The 27,615-nt window shown below is 36.2% G+C and overlaps 3 protein-coding genes across 3 annotated transcripts; 1 reads left to right on the top strand and 2 right to left on the bottom strand.

Annotated features, from left to right (window-relative positions):
* The first annotated feature begins 7,541 nt into the window (after nucleotides 1–7,541).
* LOC133297176 (pentatricopeptide repeat-containing protein CRR2, chloroplastic-like) lies at nucleotides 7,542–9,199 on the top strand. Its single transcript, XM_061496269.1, has one exon. The coding sequence runs from the start codon at nucleotides 7,542–7,544 to the stop codon at nucleotides 9,072–9,074; it is 1,533 nt and encodes a 510-aa protein (XP_061352253.1). The 3' UTR covers nucleotides 9,075–9,199.
* A 10,676-nt stretch (nucleotides 9,200–19,875) lies between these two features.
* On the bottom strand, nucleotides 19,876–23,853 carry LOC133297175 (ammonium transporter 2 member 3-like). Its single transcript, XM_061496268.1, has 3 exons — nucleotides 23,245–23,853; nucleotides 21,577–21,862; nucleotides 19,876–20,438 (listed from the first exon to the last, which is right to left on the bottom strand). Exons 1-3 carry the CDS (start codon nucleotides 23,851–23,853, stop codon nucleotides 19,876–19,878), a joined length of 1,458 nt encoding a protein of 485 aa, XP_061352252.1.
* Nucleotides 23,854–25,336: 1,483 nt separating this feature from the next.
* On the bottom strand, nucleotides 25,337–25,981 carry LOC133297168 (uncharacterized). Its single transcript, XM_061496260.1, has one exon. The coding sequence runs from the start codon at nucleotides 25,979–25,981 to the stop codon at nucleotides 25,337–25,339; it is 645 nt and encodes a 214-aa protein (XP_061352244.1).
* Nucleotides 25,982–27,615: the final 1,634 nt, after the last annotated feature.

The following is a 27,615-nucleotide window of genomic DNA, read 5'->3' as shown; positions in this document are numbered from 1 at the left end:
ATCTCAAAGCCCAAACACAGCAGAATCATAATCTGTTTTTGGACCAACAATCATATCAAAACATACTCAACAAGTATAAGACACAAGGACAACGTCTTTCCTTTACATTTCATGTCTTAAGGCTTCTCACAAAGCCACAAGCCCTTAATCACTTGATTCTGACTTAGTTCAATTATTACAGAAGTCCCACTTCATCAAACTAGGGTTCACAAACCCATAATATCATTCAGTATGAACAGTGTAGCTACTGTTCTTCGAAAACCCATCGGGGACATATCCGGATATCAATATCCGGATTCCGGATATCTCAAAGACCATATCCGGATATCATATCCGGATATTTCGCGACAGAATGCAGTTTCTACATTTCACGAGATATCACTCCAAAGGTTGGGTTTTTAACCCATTCCAACGTTAAAGCATGCATTTTTATTTTGTTCTAGGTTCATATACGAGTTGGTTACTTAAACAACTCATTAAACATGCCAAGACTCAAGCTTTAACCCCAAAACTCATGATCAAAGGTTCAAGAACATACCCAATGCTTCAAAACAGAAAAAGATGATGCTCTTGGAGCTCACTTGAAGCTCCCAAAGTTCTGACTTCTAAAGAAACGAAAATGACCACAAAGCAAGGTCCTTTCTCTTCAAAGGTCACTCCTTGGAGCTCCCACAACCAAGGAAATGGTAGTCACAACACTCAACCAACAAGTCAGCCCTTTACCTTCCCAAAACAGAGACACCAACTCAGCATAAGGTTGACTCAACCCTCCCAAACAACTCTACCAAGTGTTTACAATGTAGAAAGAAGAAGAATCAATGGAAAAAGAGGTAACTTGAGAGGTTTTTCATGCAAGAAGGCCAAGGAAGAAGATGACCAGCATGGAGACACACCCAGCAGCCAAACTCACGCATAAAGGCTGGAGAATCAGCCTAGGGTTGTGTGAAAGGGTTTATTTATAGGTCACTTAAAATTAATCACACATTATTAGCACTAATAGCTACGCTTAGCCATTTAATCCCAAACTTTGGAATCAGAACCTACTCATTTTTCTAAGATTTATCATGTTTTATTTTTATTTTTCGCAGCACCTTTCCGGTACGCATTTTTTCATAGCCAGTATCAGTTCTGGCACCAGTTCTCATTATTTTAACTTGAAACTTATTTTACAAGTCCCATATATTATTCTAGTGACATATACACACTTTTCGTAATTTTCCGGGATACTTCACCGATACGCATTTATACTGAGTAGCAGAACCGGTATTTGCGTTTTTCGTCAGAAAAACGACTTTCAGCATTATTAATTACTTACCATGATTATTAAAGCCTTATAATAATTATTAGGGTCAATTATGAAATTATTTCCTAATTTCTCATAATTAATTAATTAACTTCCTTAATTAACGGTGCAGGTTCTTACAATAGGAAAACTGATTTCCATCATTTTAAGCATATAAGATACTTCTTGAAACACATGTAAACACCTCCAAAGATTCAAATTAACATTGTATTCAAGCAAAAGAATAAATATGCCAATTAAAGATATAATTATGTAATCACTTATATGATGGATCAATGAGGCCAATTTCTCTTCTTAAATTATAAAATACTTCCTTTGAGAGTGGATTGGTAAAAATATCAGCTAATTGCTTTGATGATTTCGTAAATTCCAAAACACAATCATCATTTTGCATATGATCTATAATGAAATTATGTCTAATGTCAATATGTTTAGTTCTTGAATGCATTATGGGATTCTTGATGAGGTTAATGGAACTTGTGTTATCACACCTAATGGGAATATGATCAACTACTTCTTGATTATACCCTTTAGTAATAAGTCTAGCTTTATTTTTGGTTATTTTTCATTTTCATCAAGCTTGTTCCTAAAGACCCATTCAGTGCCAATTATTGGATAATCATTAGGTCTTGACACAAGTTTCCAAACTTTATTTCTTTCAAATTGATTTAGTTCCTCTTGCATTGCCAAGAACCAATGTTTATCAATAATTGCCTTTTTTATGGTCGTAGGCTCAACTTGTGAAACAAATTCTAAATGATTGAAAATATTTCTAATTGAGTTTCTATTAGTTACCCCTTTGAAAATATCACCAATTATTGCATCAATGGGATGTCCTCTTGCTATTCTCCAATCTTTTGGAAGATTGTGCTCTTCTTTGTTTGCTTGAGAATGACTTTCAACTGATTTTCCCTCATTCATAGCAAGTATTGGTGAGTTGAGAAGCTTTCATCTTTGGATATTCTTTTTAGAGGAAGAGAGAGTCTCTTTGATAAATTCTTCTTCTTAAAATTTTTCTAGACTTTCTTCACAAAGAGGCTCATCTCATCTTCATCAAGGTCATTTTTGGAGTCTTCACTTTCTTTTTCTTCATCCTTTTCTTTACTTGGTGTTGAAGCTTTTAGTGCAATTCCTTTACTTTTCTTCTTGGCTTGTTCCTTCAATGTGTGTTTATTTAGCTCCAAATCATATTCTTGAAGATTTCCAAAGACAATTTCAATGTCCATGGTCTTCAAATCCTTGGATTCGATTATAGTGATCACCTTGGGTTGCCATTCCCTATTCAAACTCCTCAACAGTTTAGAAATCAAATCAAGATCAGTAAGTTCTTATTTAGAGCATTCAAATGCATAATAAGGTGTGTGAATCTCTTTTGTATGCTTTGAATACTTTCATTCTCATTAATTTCAAATAACTCAAATTCTCTAGTAAGTGCATTTACTTTAGAAAATTTTACATCACTAGTTCCTTCATGAGTTACTTGGAGAATGTCCCACATTTCCTTAGCATTCTTACAATCGGAGACACAAAAATACTCATCATGACCTAAGGCATTTGTAATTAGGTTTTGAGCTTTACCATCCCAATTTCCTTTCCTAACTTCTTCATCCGTATACTCATCAATATCCTTAGGCACATCTTCATTTAGTGCATTCTTTTTGGGTAGAGTGTCAACTATATTCCAAATTCTTAAATCATTGGATAGAAGAAAGATTCTCGTCCGACTTTTTCAATAAGGATAATCGGTGCCATTGAAAAATGAAGGTCTAATAGTTGAAGAATCCTCACTGGGCATTTTTTTTGTTCAAAGAAGCTACCCTTTCTCTTAAAGCAGTTAAGCTCTTTACACAAGAGTTCAAGTTCTGATACTGCTTGTTAGACAAGTGGCTTCAATACTCAAAAGGGAGGTGAATTATGTTTTATAAAATCTTTTTACAAAAGCACCTCATTTGATATTTTAAAGAATATTTCTTTAATCAATTGATTTAACAAGGAAAATTCTAAGTGAAGATACTAGTGTATGATTGATAAATATAAGCTAATGAATAAAAGAACACAAACTAATAGATAAAAGTAAAGAGTTGAAGATTAAAGAAATTGCAAACTAGATGTATCCTAGTTTGATCACCACCACTGTGACCTGCGTCTAGACTAAAGTTGCTTGATCAACTTTTCCACTAACAGTTAAGGTTTAAGGGTGCTTAACAAACAATACAATCTTCCAATACTCCAGGCTCTCTGATTCCTTTACACTTCACTCCAAAATTTACTTAGGAATTTTTAACCTCTCAAGTACAATTGGTTTCACTACCCTCTCAATTCAAGAATTCAAATGGAAGTGTTTAAGAATAGCTAGGTATTCTCAAAGTACAAATTACACAAGTTGAAGAGCTACGGGTGTTGACACTTTTACAAAGAATAAAACTCAAAGAGTGTGTATGATCAAGAGGAATGAGAATGAGCAAATAATATATTTTAAATCAAGAATGATGATCAATAATAGTTGTGTATCCAATGTAATAATGATTCCTTATATTTAGAAGAATAACACACATGTATTTTTAGCCATTTTTTGAAGACTAGCCATTAATAGACGTTTATAGTTATTATTTTTGTCTTATGCTGCAGTGGGTAATCGATTACCATATTCAGGTAATCGATTACTAATATGTTTCCAGCAATCAATTGATTTAACAAGGAAAATTCTAAGTGAAGATACTAGTGTATGATTGATAAATATAAGCTAATGAATAAAAGAACACAAACTAATAGATAAAAGTAAAGAGTTGAAGATTAAAGAAATTGCAAACTAGATGTATCCTGGTTTGATCACCACCACTGTGACCTGCGTCTAGACTAAAGTTGCTTGATCAACTTTTCCACTAACAGTTAAGGTTTAAGGGTGCTTAACAAACAATACAATCTTCCAATACTCCAGGCTCTCTGATTCCTTTACACTTCACTCCAAAATTTACTTAGGAATTTTTAACCTCTCAAGTACAATTGGTTTCACTACCCTCTCAATTCAAGAATTCAAATGGAAGTGTTTAAGAATAGCTAGGTATTCTCAAAGTACAAATTACACAAGTTGAAGAGCTACGGGTGTTGACACTTTTACAAAGAATAAAACTCAAAGAGTGTGTATGATCAAGAGGAATGAGAATGAGCAAATAATATATTTTAAATCAAGAATGATGATCAATAATAGTTGTGTATCCAATGTAATAATGATTCCTTATATTTAGAAGAATAACACACATGTATTTTTAGCCATTTTTTGAAGACTAGCCATTAATAGACGTTTATAGTTGTTATTTTTGTCTTATGCTGCAGTGGGTAATCGATTACCATATTCAGGTAATCGATTACTAATATGTTTCCAGCATACTATGTTTTAATGGTCAAAATTAGCATGTATTTGATTTAAATTGATTCAAAAAGACATATAATTATGATAAAGATTGCTAATCCATTCTCAAACTTGCTTTCATTAAAAAAAATCTCATGTTTTGTAGGAAAATCTACACTGAAAAGATATTAAACAATAAGAGCAAAAGAAAGAAGGCTTCTGTTTAGCCGCGCCATAAGCGCCAAGTTAGTGCTGGAAGTGCCAAAGATACAATTACCTTTTTTTCACCGCACTAGTAGCGCCAGAGTGGCGCTACCAGTTCCAATTACATCCTTACGCTGCTAGAGCAAGACTGGCGCTAGTAGGGCCAAAACTTCGAATCTTTCGTGCCACTAGCGTGGGAGTGGTGCTAGCAGTGCCAGAGTACAAATAAGTTTCTGTTTAGTGGCGCTAGCAGTGCCAGAATTGTGCCACTAGCGCCATATGCATGTGACACTTTTAAAACCTAATCTTTTGAACAACATTGAGAAAATTTGATTGGAATTTGAAGGAAATCACTCAAGGATATATAAAAGCAAAAATAAGGAAATCAAAAGGAGATCTGAGAGGACTTGGACGACTAAATGCGGAGACAGAGATTGCTAGAGAATTTGGAATTTTCAGAGAGAGAAGATTGAAGGAGATTAAAGCAACATTGAATCAACTTCTTCCTTCATCTTCGTGACTTCATATATTTTCTTTTACTTCTTTGTTTTGTTAAAGCCTATTATGTCTGGCTAGTTTTCTTTTGTAGTTAGGGATATGAATTTGACGTGAATCCTTATTTTGGGTTAATTTATTCATTAATAAATTATTTCTAATTGTTTGTGTTTATCTCGAATTTTATGTTGAAAATCTTCTATGAATTGATCACTCATATAGGAATAAAGAGGGTTAGGGTTCACAATAGACATATTGAGATTTTAGTCTTGACTGGGGTAAATCACCAATTCTTGTATGATCTAGACATAGACTTGTAGGAATTGCGAACTTCTTAATTCACTGCGCTTAAAGCTTAAACTAAGAGGGTTCTCGAAGGCATTAGGATTCTAATTAGGTTAAAAGGTTAAATAACTAAGAAATTAGGATTCAACCAATTGAATTTTAGATGATGGATTGTTTGAATCAATTGAGATAAGATATTAATGAATTGAATTAATCCATTTAAGGAGGATCTGAGGTGAAATAAACTCTAACTACAATTGATTTTCAAAACCAATTTTATTTACCTGAGTTCATCTTTGCAATTAATTATTATTCAATATTTAATTTCTTTTGTTATTTCTAAATTGATCTTATATCAATTTTAATATTACTTTCTCAAATCCAGCTCGATTCGTCTAAATTAAGGGGAATAATGAGAATAGTGATTGATATACCTAATCCTCGTGGAAACGATACTCTGTTCACTTCTTTTTTACTTTTGCGACTGGTATACTTGCAGTGAGCGCAACAAGTTTTTAGCGCCGTTGAAACTCAAAGAGTGTGTATGATCAAGAGGATTGAGAATGAGCAAATAATACGTTTTAAATCAAGAATGATGATCAATAATAGTTGTGTATCCAATGTAACAATGATTCCTTATATTTAGAAGCATAACACACATGTATTTTTAGCCATTTTTCGAAGACTAGCTGTTATTTTTGTCTTCTGCTATAGTGGGTAATCGATTACCATATTCAGGTAATCGATTATCAAACTGTTGAAAGTTTGGAAATTCGTCTGAAAATGGTTTTTTATTTTTATTTTCTAGTGTGTTTTAATCACTTTCAATCATTTCAAAAACACTTGTAAACATATTTTCATGAATATGAGATGCTAGGAATGATTCTCAATATCAAATGATGATTTAATGCATGTGTTTTGAAAAAATCCTTTGAGCTTTTTCATATAAGTTGTCAATCACCCTCACATTTAATTCTAAGTCCTAAAATATATTACTTATGGACTTTTTGGACTTAGATTCTTCTTTTGTAGCTTGAGTCTTGATCTTCTTTAACTTTGTCTATGAACTCTTTGGACTTAGATTTTTCTCTTGTAACTTAGTTTTGATCTTCTTTAAACTTTGTCCATTGCCTTGATGAACTTCACATAATTGGTTGATCCTTTAGACTTCATTTTGATTATTGTAAGTTGTAATGCTTGAAGTATTCTTTCAATGCTTGTTTGTTATTATCAACATCATGTATCTTTATATTCTTTATTTTGAGTGCATCGATTTCACATTTTTCCCTTCAAGGCTGGATTGTATTTGATTTATGTATACCCGTCTTTTTTAAATTAATTATGGTGGCATGACTAACAATTAGCATTCCGCAATATTGCGATAAAATCTGGTAATTTAACTTCGAGATAAAAGCAAAAATTAATTTCGGTATTGCTCTATTGTTTGCTGAAGTTTTTGCAACTCGAGCAATCTTCACATGTTCTTCAAGTAGTAAAATGATTTCGTTATAAGGCCTAATGTTGGATGAAATATTAATTAAGAAGAGTGGGGACATATTTGATAAAGAAAGATTCGAAGTTTTACAATCATACTACTATCTAAGTCACATATGGACCACACCTAATTACATCAAAGGATATCTAACTTCAAACTGCAAATTTTTTTGAAGTAAAACTGAATTTATTCAATCTACTATTTGAAGAAGTGATTATGAGACATTATATTTAAAATTAACCTAACTGTTATTAATTTAGTAGTAAGGTGATAAACTTTGCTTGTAAGTATAACCACCACATAAGTAATTACAAAAGCTATAGAACAAAATTGAATACTAAAATGAAAAGGGTTTTAGAGAACAAAGTGAAGGGAATGCGAAAAAACAGTACTTACGTAGGCGAGTTTCAATGCTTGGCGTATCTCGAAGAGTGCAACAAATTTTGGGACCCAAACCTCACAAAGACTCGTTCTATTACACAGAACTGTTGCACCTTTGCAAAACCATCGATTGCATTAAAAAATCGCACGCCCAGGTTATTGTCGGGGGTCATGAACAAGACCCATTTATCGTTGCTAAGCTAGTTGATAAGTACGCGCAGTTCAGTGGCTCCAACCTAGAACATGCACGCAAGGTGTTCGACAATTTGTCTGAAAGAGATGTTTTTTGTTGGAACGTGGTCATCAAAGGTTATGCCAATGTGGGTCCTTTCGCTGAAGCCTTGAAGGTCTACGATGAGATGCGATTGAGTGGCACGACCCCGAATCGCTACACTTACCCTTTTGTGCTCAAGGCTTGTGGTGCTGAGAGAGCTTCTCAAAAGGGTCAAGTGATTCATGGGCACGCTACGAAGTGTGGATTAGACTTGGATTTGTTTGTTGGGAATGCCCTTGTTGCGTTTTATGCAAAGTGTCAAGAGGTTGAAGTGTCAAGAAAAGTGTTCGATGAAATTCCTTGTAGAGACATTGTTAGTTGGAATTCTATGATTTCGGGATATACCATGAATGGATATGTGGATGATGCTATCCTGCTCTTCTATGATATGTTGATGGATGATGGTATAGGTGCCCCTGATAACGCCACCCTTGTGACAGTTCTTCCTGCATTTGCTCAGGTAGCAGATATTCGTGCCGGATACTGGATTCATTCTTATATTGTCAAGACAGGGATGAAGCTTGATCCTGCTGTAGGTAGTGGTCTTATATCATTATACTCAAATTGTGGCTATATAGGCATGGCTAGAGCCATCTTTGACCAGATCTCTGATAGAAATATCATAGTGTGGAATGCAATAATTAGGTGCTACGGGATGCATGGTCTTGCACAAGAGGCACTCAGTATGTTCCAGCAATTAGTTGAGGCTGGCTCGTGCCCAGATGGTGTTGTATTTTTGTGTTTGTTATCCGCATGCAGTCATGCAGGTATGCTTCCACAAGGGTGGCACCTTTTTCAGACCATGGAAACTTATGGAGTTGCAAAAAGCGAGGCGCATTATGCTTGCATTGTGGATCTATTGGGGAGAGCTGGGGATCTGGAAAAAGCAGTGGATTTTATTCAATCTATGCCTATCCAACCAGGTAAAAATGTTTATGGTGCCTTGTTGGGTGCTTGTAGAATACACAAAAATATGGAGCTTGCTGAATTGGCTGCAGAGAAGTTGTTTGTTTTGGACCCTTACAATGCTGGGCGTTATGTGATTCTAGCACAGATGTATGAAGATGCAGGTCGATGGCAGGATGCTGCCAGAGTGAGAAAAGTAGTCAGGGAAAAAGCAATCAAGAAGCCAATTGGGTATAGCTCTGTAGAGCTGGAATCAGGTCATCAAAAATTTGGAGTGAATGATGAAAGTCATCCATTTACAACACAGATCTTCGAGACCTTGCTAAGCTTAAATAGGGTAATGGGGAAAGAAGGTCGTGCTCGATGCGATGTCATTTTGTAGGAAATGATGGGGTGGATAAAGCTGGTATATTCAACCAGCGGAAAGGGACACCCCATTGTCACCCTGCTAATGGCTAAGTTACCCATACAAAGACCCTGTACTTGCACATTTATGTGTTTTATTTTTCAACCTGATGCACTGGAGTAGATAATATTTAATAACCATTTCAAGTTTTTGGGGAGCATCCCTAACTTTTCCATATTTTTATGAAGGGATATATGTTGTAGGAGAAGTTCCTGCAACGAATTACAACTATATCATGCCACTAAGAAATAGTTATAATTTTAAAAGTTGCTTTTTTTTCTCTATTCTCATAATGCTGTCAGCTGACGTGGCGAAAAGAAAAAAACAACTTTAATATTATAACTATGTCCTACAAGTAAGACATAGTTGTAATTCGTTGTAGGAGAAGAAAACTTCTCCTACAACATATGAATGATAGTTATCTAAAGCTGGTAAGTTACTCTTTTGTCCTCAGAGATGGTAATGAAATTACACAAGCTGCACTATAATAGTATTTAATTAACATTGTAGGTAATTAATCATTAGTTGATGTTATAAAATAATATAAATCATTAAAAAGGCCCTCATACAGTACCGTAAAATTTTGGATTGAAGTGGTTCTTTATATGGTATCAGAGCTTCAGTGATCATAAGGTCACGAGTTCGATCTTCACCATCTCCACTCGTGGAATTAAATAAATATAAGGTAAACCAACAAAAAAAAAAATTGGGCCTATACAATATCCACACTTCAAACCTAAAAGGCTCTTGCGTGAAAGGTGTTTTAGAAAATAATATAAACCACTAAAAAGACTCGTGTCTTAATATTTTGGATTAAAGTGGTTCTTTATAGTTGAAGAGTCTCTTTCGGCAAATAACAATGGTTAGACTTCAATAAGGTAGTTTCATTATGCAAAAAATACAAGTGTAAATGATAGAATTTAGAGAAGATGAAGGCCTGGTGAATATCCAAATAAACTACGTCCTGCATGAAGGGATAAAATAGAAGAGGGTTAAAACCAAGACTGTTGTAATTAAGTACGATGCTGATTTAAAGATCCTGCTAATATGTGATCAAATATAGCAAATAAATGTAAAATTTGGCAAGCAAACAGAACGGAATGGTTATGTTCTCCTTGATTTCATCCATTTAGTGAATGTTGGCTGTCCACTTTGTTATGTTATGTTCTATCTCATTTTAAGCACACAAAGTAATCAATGATTTTCTTCGTGACAGTTGATAAAACGAACCTTATAACAAAACAGATCAACATTTTGAATACAACATCTTCTTAGTTGTGATATTACTGTCTGTGATACTGCATCCTCACTACATAGTAGATTTCCTCACTGTAGATTTTGCTATCATTCTCCCTTCTCTCATATTATTCTGATCACGGGACTACATATTTCTTTGCAAAGACCAAAATCAAATAAACAGGGAAGTATCAGGCACTCTAGTAGATAGGTTTATTTAGTTATTTTGTTGATTTGGGTTTTGGGCTTCGGCCTCGTTCTTCTGTTACTCCACTTCTTATAAGTTCAACAATTAAAACAATTTTAGTGTCCTTCAAGGGTCCAAGCTACTGTAGCTTATAAATGAAATAAGCCTCAGATTTTAACCCAAAAAAAGCCACATATCAAAGAGTCAAACAAACACCTTCTGAAAAGTTCTCTGCATTTAACTTCTCTATCCAGTCAAAACTCGCTTACACTATCAAAGGGAAGAGCTAACCCCACCATGATATGGATGATTCTGTCTCGAATAAAATTGCATCCGGTAGAGAATACATGTGATTTATTAAAAAAAAAAAAAAAAGCTTGCTTACACTATCTATTAGAAAACAGAGAAAGAAGAAAGTAATAATTCTCATTGATAATCTCAGTTCATTCTTTACATGGTGTGTATATATGCATCTCAACCACACCCGAATTGGTGAGTTGTTTACACGTTTCTATAACAGCAAAAATAGCTGAGGTGTCAAAACAGAATACCTCCCTATACATGTGTCCTACAACAGAAAAGTAGATGAGGTGTAAAACTGAATACCTATAATAAAGGAAACAGAAAAATAAAATACTTATTCTAATACTCCCCCTTAAGATGGAGAGTGTATGTTAAGCACTCCCATCTTGGAAAGAAGAGAAGAAAAAAGAGAACTAGGAAGAGCCTTAGTCATGATATCAGCAAGTTGATGTTGAGAGGAAACCGGAAAAGTGCAAACAATGCCTTTTGTAACTTGATCACGAACAAGATGACAATCAATCTCGATGTGTTTTGTGCGCTCATGAAAAACGGGATTGGCGGCAATGTGAAGAGAAACTTGATTGTCGCAATATAAATGAGCTGGAGTTGGAAGAGCAATAGGAAAATCATGCAGTAAGTTGAGTAACCATAAAATCTCACAAGTGGCATTTGCCATGGACCTATATTCGGCCTCAGCAGATGAACGGGACACAGTAACCTGCTTTTTAGACTTCCATGAAATTAGTGAGTCACCAAGAAAAGCACAGATACCTGATACAGATCTCCTAGAATCAGGGCAGCTTGCCCAGTCAGAATTAGCAAAGATATGCAAAGCCAAAGAAGAAGAGGAGGAATAAAAAATTCCCTGGCCAGGGGTCTGCTTTAAATAAGCCAGCAAGCGTTGAGCAGCATGAAGATGAGGCACTCTTGGAGAAGAAACAAACTGACTCAAATGGTTCACAGCAAAACACAAGTCATGGCGAGTAATAGTTAAATAAATGAGCCTACCAATAAGCCTGCGATAAACAGAAGGGTCAGGTAGGAGATCCCCAAGATGAATAGAAAGCTTTAAATTGGATTCCGTAGGTGTAGACTGCGGTTTGCAGCCCAATAAACCTGAATCTTGCAATATGTCTAAGGCATATTTGCGCTGAGAAAGAAAAATCCCTTTAGAAGAGCGGGCAACCTCAATTCCAAGAAAATATTTCAAGGGGCCAAGATCCTTTAGCTTGAACTGTGTATTCAGAAAAGAAATAAGGTGTTGGACAGCCTCAGAATTATTTGATGCCAAAATCACATCATCAACATAAACAAGTATAGCAATAAAAGAATCATTAGTGGTGCGAGTGAACAAGGTATTATCAGCAGTAGATTGAATAAATTTCAAAGAAAGCAAGGCAGAGTTGAACTTGGCAAACCACTGGCGAGATGCTTGCTTAAGCCCATACAGAGACTTCTTCAAACGACAGACAACATTATTAGGAAGGGACTCCCCCTGAAAAATATACCCAGGAGGTAAACGCATGTACACCTCCTCAATCAAATCGCCATGGAGAAAGGCGTTATTGACATCTAGTTGATGCAAGCACCAATCATGACTAGCAGCAAGGGAAATCAACACACGAGCAGTAGAAATTTTAGCAACAGGAGAAAAGGTCTCCATATAATCAAGTCCTTCTTGTTGAGTGAAACCTTGAGCAACCAGCCTAGCTTTATATCTTTCCAGGGAGCCATCCGAGTGATATTTTACCTTGTAAACCCATTTACATCCAATAGCAACCTTGTTAGAAGGAAGAGAAACAACATCCCAGGTATGATTTTGTTCAAGAGCAAGGATCTCAGACTTCATAGCATCACACCATTCTGGCAACTGAGAAGCTTCAGCATAGGTAGTAGGTTCAAAATGGTGGGAAAGTATATTAACAAAAGCCAAGTGAGAGGGTGAAAGGCGAGTGTAACCTATAAAATTTGAAATAGGATGGGCAGTGGTAGAATGACAGACATAATCTTGGAGGTGTGGAGGAGGGCGAGTGAAACGTTTGGGACGGTCAGAAGGTGGAGAAGCTTCAGTAGTAAGCAATGGAAGAGGAGAAAAAATAGGAGAAACAGGAAAATGAGACAGAGGCTGGACAGAAGAAACAAAGGGAAAAACCTGTTCAAAGAAAACAACATCCCTGGAAATAAAAATACGATTGGAAGTGAGGTCAAGAGGTTTATAACCTTTGACACCTGGTGGATAGCCAAGAAAGACAGTAGGCAGAGCACGAGGAGAAAATTTGTGACGAGTGCGAGACAAGGTGGAAGCGTAGCAAAGACATCCAAAAGCTCGAAGATGAGAATAAAAGGGAGGACGTTGACAGAGAAGTGCAAATGGGGTCTTGTCAGATAAAACAGGAGAGGGAGTCCGATTGATCTAATAGATAGCAGTCTCAACACAATCCTGCCAATAGGGTAAAGGAACATGAGATTGGAAGTGAAGAGCGCGAGCAACATTTAAGATGTGTTGATGCTTGCGCTCAACAACGAAATTCTGCTCAGGTCGTTCAACACAAGAATGGAAAACTTGTATTCTCTTAGAAAGAAAAAAAGAAGGAAGATTAAATTCAAGAGCATTATCACAGCGAATAGACTTGATGGGAGTTTGAAATTGTGTTAGTTTAAGATTATAAAAATTTGGAAAAATAGAAGCAAAATCAGATTTGCATTCAAAAAATAAACCCAGGTAAATCTGGTTGCATCATCATCAATCGTTAAAAAATACTTATAACCAGAAATTGAAATGGGGTTAAAAGGTCCCCAAACATCACAGTGAATGAGATCAAAAGCATGAGCACAACGTTGCGGATTTAAAATGAAACGAAGTATTTTCTGTTTAGCTAAGGGTCAAATATCACAATTAAAAGAGCAAGAGCCTGTAGAAGAAAAAACAAGATCAGATTTCATTTTATGTAAAACAGGAGATGATAGATGTCCCATGCGTGAATGCCAAAGTGAAAAATCAGAAAAAACAGAAAAACAACGGGGTGGGGGAACATGTGTAGGGGGTAATAAAGCAAGAGAATCAATGATGTATAAACCAAAAACGCGGTTAGCAATCCCAATCGTCTGTCCCGTGATAATGTCCTGAAGAAAACAATGAGATGAAAAGAAATGAGCAACAAGACCATAGTCACGAGTAAGGGCGCCAATAGAGAGCAAATTAAAAGAAAAGGATGGAACAAATAAGACATCATGAAGAGTGAGAGAAGAAGAAAGAGGAAGAGAACCCTTTGCAGCCACAAAAACAGTGGAGCCATTAGGAAGAGAAACCACTGAGTCCGAGGATGAAGGAGATGAAAAAGAAGACACAGGATTGCAAGAGACATGATGGGTAGCACCTGTATCTAGGACCCAACAAGAAGCGGAGAGAGAAGAAAGAAGCTTACAACTGAAGCTGGCAACGAAGGGTGAGTCAGCCGTCTGCGACGGTGGAGATGGCGCGACAGACGGTGGTGAAGAGGTTGAACTTGGCGAAATCAGAGAAAGGAAATGTTGAAGGTGAGCCAGGGAGATATTATCTAAAGCTGGGCTTGGATGAGGTGATGTAGAAAGGGCCATATTGGAGTGGGCCGGAGGATTACAAATGGTAGTGGGCCTTTGGTATTTGGATCGAGTGGGATAGCCCGGTGGGAAGCCATGAAGACAGAAACACTTGTCTTTGGTGTGACCCAGGATGTTGCAATGTGTGCAAATGGGCTTGGATCTACGCTGTAACTGGCCACCGGTGGCAGCAACTGACGGGGAAGAAGTAAGCGGTGGTGAGGCATGATTGTGGGACATCGAGGTAGTAACTGATGCAGCAGATAACAGAGGAGCAGCAAGAGATGAAGTGAGAGACGTCAAAATCTGGCGTTGTCGTTCTTCCTGGAGAACAAGAGAAAACACCCTTGAAAGAGATGGTAGAGGATCCATAAGGAGAATCTGGGCCCGGATCGAAGAGAACGAGTCATTGAGACCCATCAAGAATTGCATGGCTCGATCCTGTTGTTGAACATTGTTGAGAAGACGAATTCCACCACAAGAACAGGGAATGTGAGGAACATAATCTTGGAGCTCATCCCAAAGGACCTTGAGACGAGTATAATAAGCATTAACATCGAGAGCACCTTGATGTAATGAAGAAATCTGCTGTTTAAGTTGAAAGATACGAGGGTCGTTTGCCTGAAGGAAACAGGTGCGGAGGTCAACCCAAACTTCAGAAGCCAAAGCAAAATACATAAGACTATCAGCAATGTCCTTTGAAACGAAATTAAGAATCCATGAAATAACCATGGAGTTGCATCGAGTCCAGGGCGAAAACAAGAAATCAGTGTTCGAAGGACAAGGAAGAGAGCCATCAACGAAACCTAACTTGTTCTTTGCCATCAAAGCTAAAATCATGGCCCTGCTCCAGGAATGAAAATTGGAGCCAACAAGCGGATGAGCAACCAAAATCAGCCCAGGGTGATCACCACTGGATAGGAAATAAGGACTACCAGAATCATCTGAACCTGCAGAAGAGGACCCAGATGAAGCTGAGTTGGAAGCGACGTTATTATTGCCGCGGGCCATTTCAAAGACTAGGAAGGAAAAATTTCTGATACCATATTAGAAAACAGAGAAAGAAGAAAGTAATAATTCTCATTGATAATCTCAGTTCATTCTTTACATGGTGTGTATATATGCATCTCAACCACACCCGAATTGGTGAGCTGTTTACACGTTTCTATAACAGCAAAAATAGTTGAGGTGTCAAAACAGAATACCTCCCTATACATGTGTCCTACAACAGAAAAGTAGATGAGGTGTAAAACTGAATACCTATAAAGGAAATAGAAAAATAAAATACTTATTCTAATATTGTCCTTGTCCTTTTGATCCTAGCTTTATTCTAGCTTTTCCAAATTGTGATTTGGCTTTATCTAATGTGATAAATTTTTTTTTTTAAAAAAAAAACACGAAAGAGTGCGATTTGGTTCACTATTTTATGAGTTAAAAAAAAAGGTATGTACATGGTTTCACATATTATAGGTGTATATATATTTACTTGATAGTGGATACAATATTTAGTAATCTAAAACTGAGGTTATACTCAGAAAAGAAACCAAGAGAGAGGAATAAGTTGGTTTTGTGACTTAAAAGTAGGGTAAAACACTTCTTCTTTTGCAATAGTAATTTTTTTGTGCCATGTTAATTTTATTTTTATTTTATTTTTTTCAAAAAACATGATGGGACCACACTTGGAAAATGATTAAGTAATCAACTTGGTTAATATTAATGACGTCATAATTGAAAAGAAAAAGTTATTCCGCATTTTTAATTAAGTGTAGCTTAATACGATGACATGATAACAAACCGAGTATACACGGGGTGTTACATGCCCCAAACGTGGGGTGAGATCTCTAAAAAGAAATCTCAGTAAGACAAGGGTTTCTCAAGGATCTCTCCACCCCAAGCTCACTTACATGTGCAATATAAGTTCTAAAAGCAGTAAAAAAGTATAAGTTCCAAAATCAGTGCAATGCAGCATATAATCATGTCATGTGTGTCAAAATACTACTAGCCAGAGAATATGCTGGAATTACATACGTCTATAACCTACAATCAGTGCAAGACGCTACTTGCACCCACCCACAGAATCACCATCTTGTATAACGCCACATACTCAGGCTTACCGTTTAGGTGGAACAACATATACATATCATAAGACATTTTCACTTAACAGCTCAATAGCATTTCAAATATCAATACATGAAAAACATCATGCATATAAACCATCCCCCATGAAGTATGGTGGAACCAACAATGGCAAAACTGAGGACACGAAAGCTTACCTCTTAAGCAATCAATCCAAGCCAAAGTCCACACTAGCTCAAGATCCACAAACATCACAATCACAATCTGTTTAGACCAGCAATCATATCAATATTTATAATCTACGAGTTCATGACACAATGACAACGTTCTCTTTATCGTTTTATGCCATTAGGCCTCTCTCAAAGCCATAATCCCTTAATCCAATTGATTCTGACTTAGTTCAATTATTACAGAGGTTCAATTTAACCAATCTAGGGTCCATAAATCCTATATTCAGTTCTGTATGAACAGAACAGTAACTGTCTTGAAATTCCCAGAATATTCAGATATTTGTCGGGATATCCGGATATCATATCCGGATATCCATATCCGGATATCCATATCGGGATATCTCCAACCCCATATCCGGATATTTTGCGACAAAATGCAGTTTCTGCATTTCGCGAGATATCACTCCCAAGGTTCCTCTTTTAACACTCATACACGTTAAAGCATGCATTTTTACACTCCATTAGGTCAGTGTTTATGTTGGTTATCTATTCAGCTCATTCTACATGCCATTACTCCTCTTTTAATAAGAAAAATCATGATCACAAGTGATGGTGCTTACCCAAAGGCTTCAAAACAGAACCACAAATGCTCTTGGAGCTCACAAGTCAGTCCAAATATTCTGACTTCAAAAGTGCACGAAAATGGCACACCAAGAATGGTTCTTTCCCTTCAAAGGTCACTCTTTGGAGCTTCTACAACCAAGACAATGGCTCCCACACCACTCAACTCAGAGGCAGCACCCCAAACCTCCACAAACAGCGCCCACAACTCAGCAAAGGCTGACCTTCATCCTCACAAATCACTCTACTAAGTGTTTACAAAGATTAAGAGGGAAGAATCAAGAGAAAGGTGACAACTTGGTGGTTTTCCAAAGAGAGGAAGGCAAGAAGGGGAAGAGGTTGATCAATAGCTCCAAAGACTCACGTAGCATCAGATTATGGCCTAGGGTTATGTGCCAAATTGCTATATATACCCTCATTAAGTTTAATCACATCGTATTAACACTAATAGCTACGCTTATCATTTTAATCCCAAACTTTGGATTCTGAACCTAGCCATTTTTCTAAGATTTGTCATATTTTTATTTTATTTTTTGCAGCACTTTGCCGGTACGCGCTTTTACGTAGCCGGTATCAGTTTTGACGCCAGTTCTCATTATTTCGACTCCAAACTTGTTATACTAGTCCTAGATATTATTCTAGTGATATATACATACTTTTCATAATTTTTGGGATACTTCATCGGTACGCATTTATACCGTGAGCAGAACCGGTATCTTCACTTTTCGTCAGAAAAGCGACTTTCAGTGTTCTTAAGCCCTTATATTAATTATTCTTAAGGTCAATTATGGAATTATTCACTTAAGCTTGTAATTAATTAATTAAATTCCTAATTTAACAGTGCGGGTCCTTACAGCCGCCATCTTCATTTCTATCGTTCTCATGATCTCGGCCTCTTTACCTCTGCATCTACCTGTTGCCTCGACCTTTATCTCTCCCTTTTTCCAGCTCGACGCGCTTGAGAAGTCAGTTTTCTAATTCGCTTATCCTCTGGGCATCCATCCTGCTCTAGACTAGATATCTGTTTTCCATCTCGTCCATTCGACCCAGGATGGCAAGGAGGGAAGTCTAGGCTATGCGATTGTCGACATCTGGCGCTAGGTGCGATTGGGCAGGTTTGGGTTGGTCTGTTCAGGGGTGGAAGCCAAGTCCGACAAGGTGTCACTGGTGTGGACAACATTATCTTCGGCCTCAGATTCGTGCTAGGGCTGAGGTCTAGGTCCATTGAGTAGCTATTCTGTCCGATAGTGGTGATGGGGTGGCAGCAACGGCTGTTAGCAGTGTTCCTTCTGTTCACCATGATGGATTGGGGGTAGAAGTTTACCTTCCCATAAACAGCGCCAATGTTCGATCTTGGGGATCGAGGTGTCAAGTCAGAGACTGATGTGTTTCTATATAATCTATATGTTCTCTTAGATATCTGTGAAAGAGATATCTTAAGGTCATCACATCGTTGTGCACTATAATAATGGCATTGCCAGAGTGTGAGGTATGTGTACAATGACAACTAATAGAGAGAGTAAGTGTGCGTACCTATAGGCTTTCCTTCTTATTTATAGAGTTTATCTGTGGGTAGTGAAATTTTGGATTTTTTGTGAATTTTGGGGTTCCAATGCTTGATCCGCCGCTGAGGAAGTGATAGGATTGATATCTTCTAAAGATTTTTTCCTTATTTCTCACTTTGCTGTTTGCCCTTATTGGGCTTTCTAGAACATAGGCCCTTAAGTTGGGCTCATAAGAATGCCTAAAAGGGTTTAGTTAGTATGAATAGAGGTTAAAAGAGAATTACGATTTTCTAATATCTTTTATATCTCATGTTTAGCCATCATACTAAAGACAAGACGCTAGTACATCCACACTCAACCTCTTGTACTTCAAGAATAGTTTGGAAGATATATTCTACAAGATCCTCATGAGAGAAGATCCCTTATATCTTGAAAGGTATGTATGTATATCCTAGAGATATGTCATATGTGATTTATATGAATGATTTATGGGTTTGTTTTTTCTAAAGTTACTTTAGATAACTTTATCAAATGTTCATCGAAACGACGTCGTTTTGGGCAGAAATCATGGTGTGTTTGTAATTTTAATTTATTTTAGGGTTATAATAGTCTTTATCATTCTAATTTTTTTATTTTTCAACCCCAAAACGACGTCGTTTTGGTAAACATTAGACAAAGTTGTCTAAAGTAACATTAGAAACTTTTTTCCCATGATTTATTAGCATAAATAATTCACGTTCATTTGCATATATTGTACCACTTTCTTAGTATTGTCTCACAAGTTTCCTTTGAGGAAGGTGTGGAGTTTTAGAGTTGATCGATTTGAGACATTAACAAAAAGTTGAACCTAAAGGTTGGGAGCAATGTGCAAACATAACGATATTAAACCCATATTTGATCCAACAAACAAGCATGTTATATATTTTTACATTGTTCCTTTAATCCTTCGCAAATATGGATGACTAGTAATAAAAATACAAATTGCATTTAGCAGAATTTTCGCAAACAAGAAAATCATATTTGTAGACATATCTCCAATCCCATTTAATTAACATAACATTACACATCTCGATGCAGGGGAAGTTCAGGTTTGGCAACCACTATTCTTCCATTTCATTTATAGTGACAGGAATCGAAGTCCTTCGCCGGCATATGGAAGGAATTGTAGGACTTATGTGAAGACGAATAGGGAATCGCATTCTCTCTCCATCTCCCCACAATGCATAAGCTTCTTCCCCATGAACAGCATCATCACCAACTTCAAGATCCTCTTCCTGCATCCTAAGATCAACAATGCGGCTTATAAGAATACAGATGATGCTAGTAACAATGGCATTCCAAACAGTAACAAAAGCTGCTCCTAGTAACTGGTACCATATTTGCTTGAACCCTTGACCCAATTTGTCTTCAAAAAAGCTATAGAATAAACCAGGACCATAAGGCATTCCAGGGCCATACATCATCCTCAAAAGTTTGGGTTTGGCAAACACACCAGAAAGGAGACCCCCAAGAATACCAGCCACAGCATGAGTGTGAAAAACTCCTAATGTATCATCCACGCTTTGAAAAAACGTTGATCTCCTATGCAACACCATCATGGTGTACCATGGAATAGAACCAGACGAAGCTCCCATCAATACTGCTGCCCATGAATCCACCAACCCTTTTCATGTGCACAAGTAAAAAGGTTAAGAATGTCGTGAACCAACTATGCTAAAATGTTAAAAGCAGTTGGGTGAAAGTGTATGAATTTCTACCACAAATTGTCCGGCGAAAGCACATGAAATTTTTTATATTATAATTTTAACACATCCTTATACAAGTGTCATTTTGGGATGTGCAAAATGGATCAAACTCTTCTAACCATATTATAAACTAATTTTCTCACAAGCTTAAGTGCGGCATATAAATAATTTTAGGGATAAATAAGAGTTATGTTGTAGAAAAAATAATTTGATCATGTTAAGATAGGGAATTGTTTTTGTTATGTAACATAACATAAAAGCAAACTTCCTACTCTCACAAAAGGAAGAGAGAGAGGAGAGAGAATAGGAAAAAGAGAAAAATTTAAAGTGGGTCCCATATAAAATTTGTGTGTGTAGGAAGATGATTTTATGTTATGTAACATAATAAAAACAATCTCCGTTAAGATATGACAAAACAAAATCATTGAATAAAGTGTCTCGTCTCATTTTTTTATTATTAATTTTTTTTTTCTTTTAGTATTGCATGATAGGAATTTCCTTCATGTAACATGACAAAATAAAGATCCATAATTTTATATGATATTTCTAACGTATGAATTCACCTAAGAGCCATTTTTGGGATTGAAACCCATGTGTGATACAAATTTATATTGAAATTCAAATGTTTTATTTTAAAAAAAATAAGATGCAAAGATTGAACTCTTTTTTTTTTTAATATTATTCATAAGTTTATCGATTATTTGACTAGTTTGATTCGAGTCGGTTTGGACTACATGGGCGGCAAAGCTCTCGCTATCAAATTTTAACCCAGCTAAATCTTCAGGAACTCAAACTCGAGATCACTGATTAAGCTAGAACAATCCATTACCAGTTGATTCACGTGTTTGGTGATTTGAACTCTAAACCACTTAATTATAGACTTATAGATGTTATGATACTATATCATAAACTTGCTTTCTCATAAGCATATTAGTTCTAACAAAATGCCAAGTCTAGTAAACATATCTCTGAGTTTATAAACTGAATAGTGAAAACATTGTGTGCACACACAGGAAGGTTTAAACTGTTTGATGTGTGGTGCTGTGTGAGCTTTACCTGCACCTGGTGTGATGCAAACAAGGCCAGTGATCATTCCCTGGACAGCACCTATGACTGAGCTCTTGTGATATACAATCATGTCAAGGGAAAGCCAAACAAGTAGGCTTGTGGCAGTGCATAGATGAGTGTTGAAGATTGCCAAGGATGCAGTCTCTCCCACTTGAAATGGAGCCCCACCATTAAAACCTGTCCAACCCATCCATAGAAACCCTGCACCTCCAAGCATGTGAATTATATTATTTGGTGGGAAGTTTTGCCTGTCATGCGAAATTCTTGGACCAACCTGCCATTCATCCACATTAATTAGACGTATGACAAGTACTCTTATATGATGTTCAACAAATATTACACGGATAATGGTTTAAGAATTTCTCTTGACATATATATGTAAGGTGTTCTAAAATTAATTGTGTTTTGAAAACTTGATTTTACTAAGAATTCAAATTTTTTAGACTTAATTTTGTTAGAAGTTGGTCTATAAGTACTTATTTATATTTAGAAATTTTTAACTAAAAAATAATTTCGATGAAAATATTAATTAAGTTTATTGATAAAAAAAATACTTTTTGATATAATATTATTACTAACGGAATGTAAATAATGTTAAAGTTATAATATAATATTAAACTATAAGAATTTTTTTGTTAATATACATCAAACTGATTTTTTTTTTTTACCGTTAAAGCAAAAGTGATATTACTTTTGCTGTTGAATAACAAAATTATGATTTTGACAAAATCAAATTTATTCTAAAATTGTCAAACATATTGGCTTAAATATCAAACTACATTTACAGCATCGAACGAAATTGTACAGTTGCAAACAATGGTAAGACATGCAACGGTTTTTTCATGTTCCAAGATGGAACTCAAACATCTACAAGTCCCATTGCATGACATAATGTTAAACAAGCTATACTATCATGTCACGACTTACAATGATTCTTACATCACTTATTGAGTTTACATATAAAGGTTGACAACTCAAGATAGTTCTATTTTTGCAATAAATATAAGGTTTTATGATCAAATTCTAACGTCACTAAAGAGGGCATAAGTAAAGAGAAAGATCTACTTTCTGTTTGTGAAACTCATAAAATTAAGGTCACACCCATAGAATGCCCCTCCCAAATAAATAAGTAAAAATAATAGTAGGCTCCAATTGTAAATCCTTTTATAAATGGTTAATGGAAATATTTTCAGTAATACGGATATATCAATCACTCGGTACATCTTTTACTAAATATGAAAAAAAAAGTAACACATCTACACTACTCTTACATTTATCATTGTTAAACAAATATAAAATCATTAATATAACTTACCCATGAGTTTAATCTTTTGAATTGAATTAGTTTTTTACATGGTATCAGAGCATGATTCTCACCGCCTCATTTAATTAATAAATAATTAAGTCTTGTGAAATTTTTTAATAATTAAGTCTTTTTGGTAAGAATGTACCTACATCCATTGCACCAAAGATTTACTCCAGATTATGCACATGTATATGTCACGTAATTTATTTGTGTCAAAGTAACTTTTTTTTAAAAAATAAAAATAAAAATTGAACACTTAAACATGATAATTATGAAACATTTTATAACTGACATATTGTTTGGACATGATTCAAGACTTGCTAAAAAATCAGGTTTGCAATTTCAATTACCCAATAAGCAGCCGTGAAACCTGCGACGCCAGAAGATAGATGAATGACAAAGCCACCAGCATAATCAATTATTTTTGGTTGAAGGAAGCCATTGCCCCATATACTGAAGGCACCAATGGTGTAAGAAAGTGTAAGCCACATAGGCACAAACAGCATCCATGCATGGAAATTCATTCTCCCAAGCAAAGACCCAGCAAGCAACACGACAGTAATTGCAGCAAAAGCAAATTGATATAGTACAAAGTCAGCCATTGGAAAAGAACCATGTATTGACTTAGCAAGTAAAAACCCATCAGCCAAAGCATGATTGGGCTTTCCCACAAATGGCATAAGCTTGGTCCCAAATGCCATTCTATGGGCCCACATGACCCAACAAACAAGTACAGCAGCAAAAGCATAGAGGGCCATGAAAGCAGAATTCACGGCCCATTTTCTTTTAACCATGCTACCATAAAGTACAACAAGCCCGGGAACACTTTGAAGGCCCACTAATGTTGCTGCAGTTAGTTGCCATGCATTATCTGCCTTGTTGTTCCACTCGGGTGATGCTTCATTTGGCAAAAGTGACTTTGGTAAAGAGAAAGCATTCTCTAGAGAACTAAAATTCATAGATGAAATGAAAATATATCACTCTCTAGTTTTGGGAAATTTTTCTGGCTTGTGGGGTGGTGTTTGGATTATAAAGGTAAGTGGTCTTTGGAATAATCACCCAAGTTGTGGTTTCTTGTTGCGGTGACTCGGACATTCCTTGATGTCAATAGCAGCTGACGCAATAAGATTCAATTGAAAATTCTATAATGAAGAGGCTAAACTTGAGATACCCTTACCCACCTCACAGAATTTCACCTTGTGTCAAGTCCATATTTTGTAATTTGCGATTGAGACAGGAGCCATAGGCAATTCAATCGTGACGCAAGGGACTTAGTTCTAATCGATTTCATGCTCAAATTTTAACGAGTTTTCAAGAAATATTAAACAAATAATTAAGGGGACGTTTGGTAGAGGAGGAAAAAATTTTTATCAGGAAGATGTAACTACTAGGGATATGGTGAGAAATGAAGTTTGGTAGGAAAATTAAAAAAAAATTATTTGGTTAGCTAAAATTTTATCGGGAAAATTGGATAGAATTTTATAAGTCTATGTTAGATTGAAGGTAAAATATAAATGGGAAAATATGGTTAAATTACCACAACAATCCTTGACTAAAATAAAATGGGAAAATATAGTTTTAGTTTGTTGTAGTTTTCCCAAACATCAGGGTCCTTTTGGTCTCCTTGCTTGCAATCCTTTTTAGATTTCTCCATCTATCAGCAAATACCACCTTGTAAGTGGTATTATTCAACAGTGTTTTTTACACACAAAAAGCAAATACTAGGCAAATGAGTTCCCTTGCAAAAAATTTTAAAACATGATACCAAACATAGACATCCAAAAATACCACTTCTATTTCCCTATCTATCCTTAATAAAATCTTCTTCCAAACACACCCTAAGAATCCAATGGACAAAGTCACGTAGTTGTCCACATTACGTACTTAAAGCAAAGCCAATGTTTGTATCCAATTATTAGTGGCTTGTAGTTTAAATTAAGTACATTGATAAACCAAGAACTGGTTTTAGCGTCCATTTCAAAACGTCAGCTAGAGTAAGGGGCTGCAATGTTGTATTCACTTTTTTTTTTTTTTTTTTGTGGCTAGCAGGAATAAGAAGGATAGAAGAACAGAACTAATTTAATTTACTAGAAAAGTGGTGGCTTAATTTATTAACGCTTAACAGGGTCAAACACCTTCAATTCTATTGAGTGTAGGCAGTGTTATAAAAATGTAGTGTCGAAACGTAGAAACGTATGGTTTCTACGTTTTATGACAAAAAACGTGATACAACACACGTAGTGTATCTGAGTAGTAACACGTAATCAACTATTTGTTTCATTCAATGACCATTCAATTACACGTTTGTATCTATTTATACATTCCCAGATGCTTGCCACCACGTATCCTTTATTACAGCACTATTACATATATGTGTCATCTATACAACTCAACTACATATATGTGTCACCTATACAACTCAACTACATCAGTAATATCCTTCTACTGAGTGTAATCCTTAACCCAACTAGGACACCCTCTCAATCTGGTTCCACGCTTGTGAGCTCCCTCCTCCTCCTTCGTATCAACAATCTCCCCTGCAACAGTAACCTTGTCCTCAAGGTTTAAGTCAGGATAAACTTGGTGCAGCTCCATCCTCTCCACCCAAGAAGCATCTTCAAGGACAGTGGAAGACCATTGAACTAGATACTCTGTTGTTAACCTTCCTCTAAACTTTGTCTGTCTTGTGGCTAACACTGCTATCGGTTGCTGAATAGGTTTGTTGTCCATACTCGAAATAGGTAAAGGCTCATAGTTCACATCAGCCTTACCATAAAACGGTTTCAACAAGGATACATGGAAGGTTGGATGAATCATACTCCCTTTAGGTAGAGTTAATCTGTAAGCCACAGGACTGATTACCTTTTCAACTAGAAAGGGTCCAAAATACCTTTTGGCTAGTTTATGATTAGCTCTCCTAGCTACAGACAACTGTCTGTAAGGCTGCGACCTTAGCAAAACCTTGTCCCCAACTTGAAATGTTCTCTCATGTCTCTTCCTATCTGCATTAGTTTTCATGCGCAGTTGTGCTTTCTCCAACTGAATTTTTAATTGACTAAGCACTTGATGACGTTGCTGCAACATCATGTCAACTGCCTCAACTTTGACATCTCATTTCTGGTACTGAGGTACTAATGTAGGTGCCTTCCCATATAAGGCTTGAAATGGGGACATTTTAATTGAAGAATGCACCGAGGTGTTGTAATGTAGCTTAGCCCAACACAACAAATTAGACCACTTATGATTTTGCTCTGAGCAAAAAGCCCTAAGATATTTCTTAATATACCGATTTGTCACCTCACTTTGGCCATTTGATTGAGGGTGATAAGCTGATGTAGCTTGCAATATAGTACCACTCAAGGTAAATAACTGACGCCAAAATTTACTTATGAATATTGGATCTCTGTCTGACACTAGATATTTTGGAAATCCACGTAATTTCACTACCATGTTACAAAAAAGATGAGCAACAGTGGCAGTTGTGTAAGAAGATGGTAAAGCTCCGAAATGGCCATATTTTGATAATCTATCAACAACAACCAAAATGGTGGTATAACCATTGGAACGTGGCAGAGCAGTGATGAAAGCTAAAGTTAGATCATCAAAAATTGCATCGGGTATTCTTAATGGTTGTAACAAACCAAAAGGTAATTGTGTTGAACTTTTAATTTGTTGACAAACCACACATTCTTTGATAAATTGCTTAACATCCTTTCGCATATTTTTCCATGTGAATGAAGTGGAAAGATGTAGAAATGTACGCTGCACACCTGCATGCCCTCCTAATTGTGAGCAGTGAGCTTCCATCAACAAAGTCTCTTTTAGTGCAGAATTGGACCCGAGCATGCACTTATTAACATGAAAAATCATTCCATCTTTGTTGCATAATGCCTTGTCTTGATTAGTACCCAGATCTAAAGCTTTGTGTAATGCTAATAACTCCTCATTAACTTTGTTTTCTGCCTGAATTTCTGCCAAATATCTAAAGTTGGTTCAGAACGTAGTGCATTAATAGTGGCATTATCCTCTTCTGAGAATTGTCTTGAAAGGGCATCTGCCACCACATTTGAGATGCTTGACTTGTACTCAATTGTGAAGTTATAGCCCATTAACTTGTAAACATATTTCTGCTGCTCTGGAGTTTGTATTGCCTACGTTAGTAGCTCCCTTAAACTTTGGTGATCTGTTCTAAGAATGAAATGAGAACCAAGCAAATAATGATGCCATCTTTTAATAGCCTCTGTCACTACATATAACTCGCGGACATAAGCAGAAGATGCTGCCATTCTTTGGCCAAATTTCTTACTAAAGAATGAGACAGGTTTTCCATTCAGCAACAATACTGCTCCATCCCCCAAATTTGATGCATCTAACTCAACCACAAATGAAGAAGCAAAATCAGGTAACTGTAATACAGGAGTTGATGATACCGCCTCCTTCAATGCTGTGAAAGCTTGCATTGCTTCAGGACTCCAATTCAGCTTCTCATGCTTCAAAAATTCAGTGATTGGACAAGCTATCGATGCATATCCTCTAACAAATCTTCGATAATACCCAATTAACCCCAAAAAGGCTCTCAGTTGTTTAATTGATTTAGGTACAGGACAATCAATCATTGCTGAGATCTTCTTAGGATCTGCCTTTACTCCATTTGTTGTCACGACATGCCCCACATATGATATTTCTTCCACACCAAATTCACATTTGCTCAATTTCACAAA

This window comes from Gastrolobium bilobum, unplaced genomic scaffold (genome assembly GCF_033153095.1).
Source record: "Gastrolobium bilobum isolate Gb01-03AN ecotype WA unplaced genomic scaffold, APGP_CSIRO_Gbil_v1 utg12317, whole genome shotgun sequence".
NCBI classification, from domain to species: domain Eukaryota; kingdom Viridiplantae; phylum Streptophyta; class Magnoliopsida; order Fabales; family Fabaceae; genus Gastrolobium; species Gastrolobium bilobum.
Note: the sequence above shows the minus strand (reverse complement) of the source record. Positions and strands in the feature narration are given on the sequence as shown.

Excerpts from the sequence above, each read along its gene's own strand:
- LOC133297176 (XM_061496269.1), top strand. The coding sequence starts at position 7,542 with ATGCTTGGCGTATCTCGAAGAGTGCAACAAATTTTGGGACCCAAACCT.
- LOC133297175 (XM_061496268.1), bottom strand. The coding sequence starts at position 23,853 with ATGAATTTTAGTTCTCTAGAGAATGCTTTCTCTTTACCAAAGTCACTT. Across the intron at positions 21,863-23,244 it reads GTTTCACGGCTGCTTATTGG|GTTGGTCCAAGAATTTCGCA; the intron begins GTAATTGAAATT and ends GATGAATGGCAG. Across the intron at positions 20,439-21,576 it reads TTGCATCACACCAGGTGCAG|GGTTGGTGGATTCATGGGCA; the intron begins GTAAAGCTCACA and ends GCACATGAAAAG.
- LOC133297168 (XM_061496260.1), bottom strand. The coding sequence starts at position 25,981 with ATGATGTTGCAGCAACGTCATCAAGTGCTTAGTCAATTAAAAATTCAG.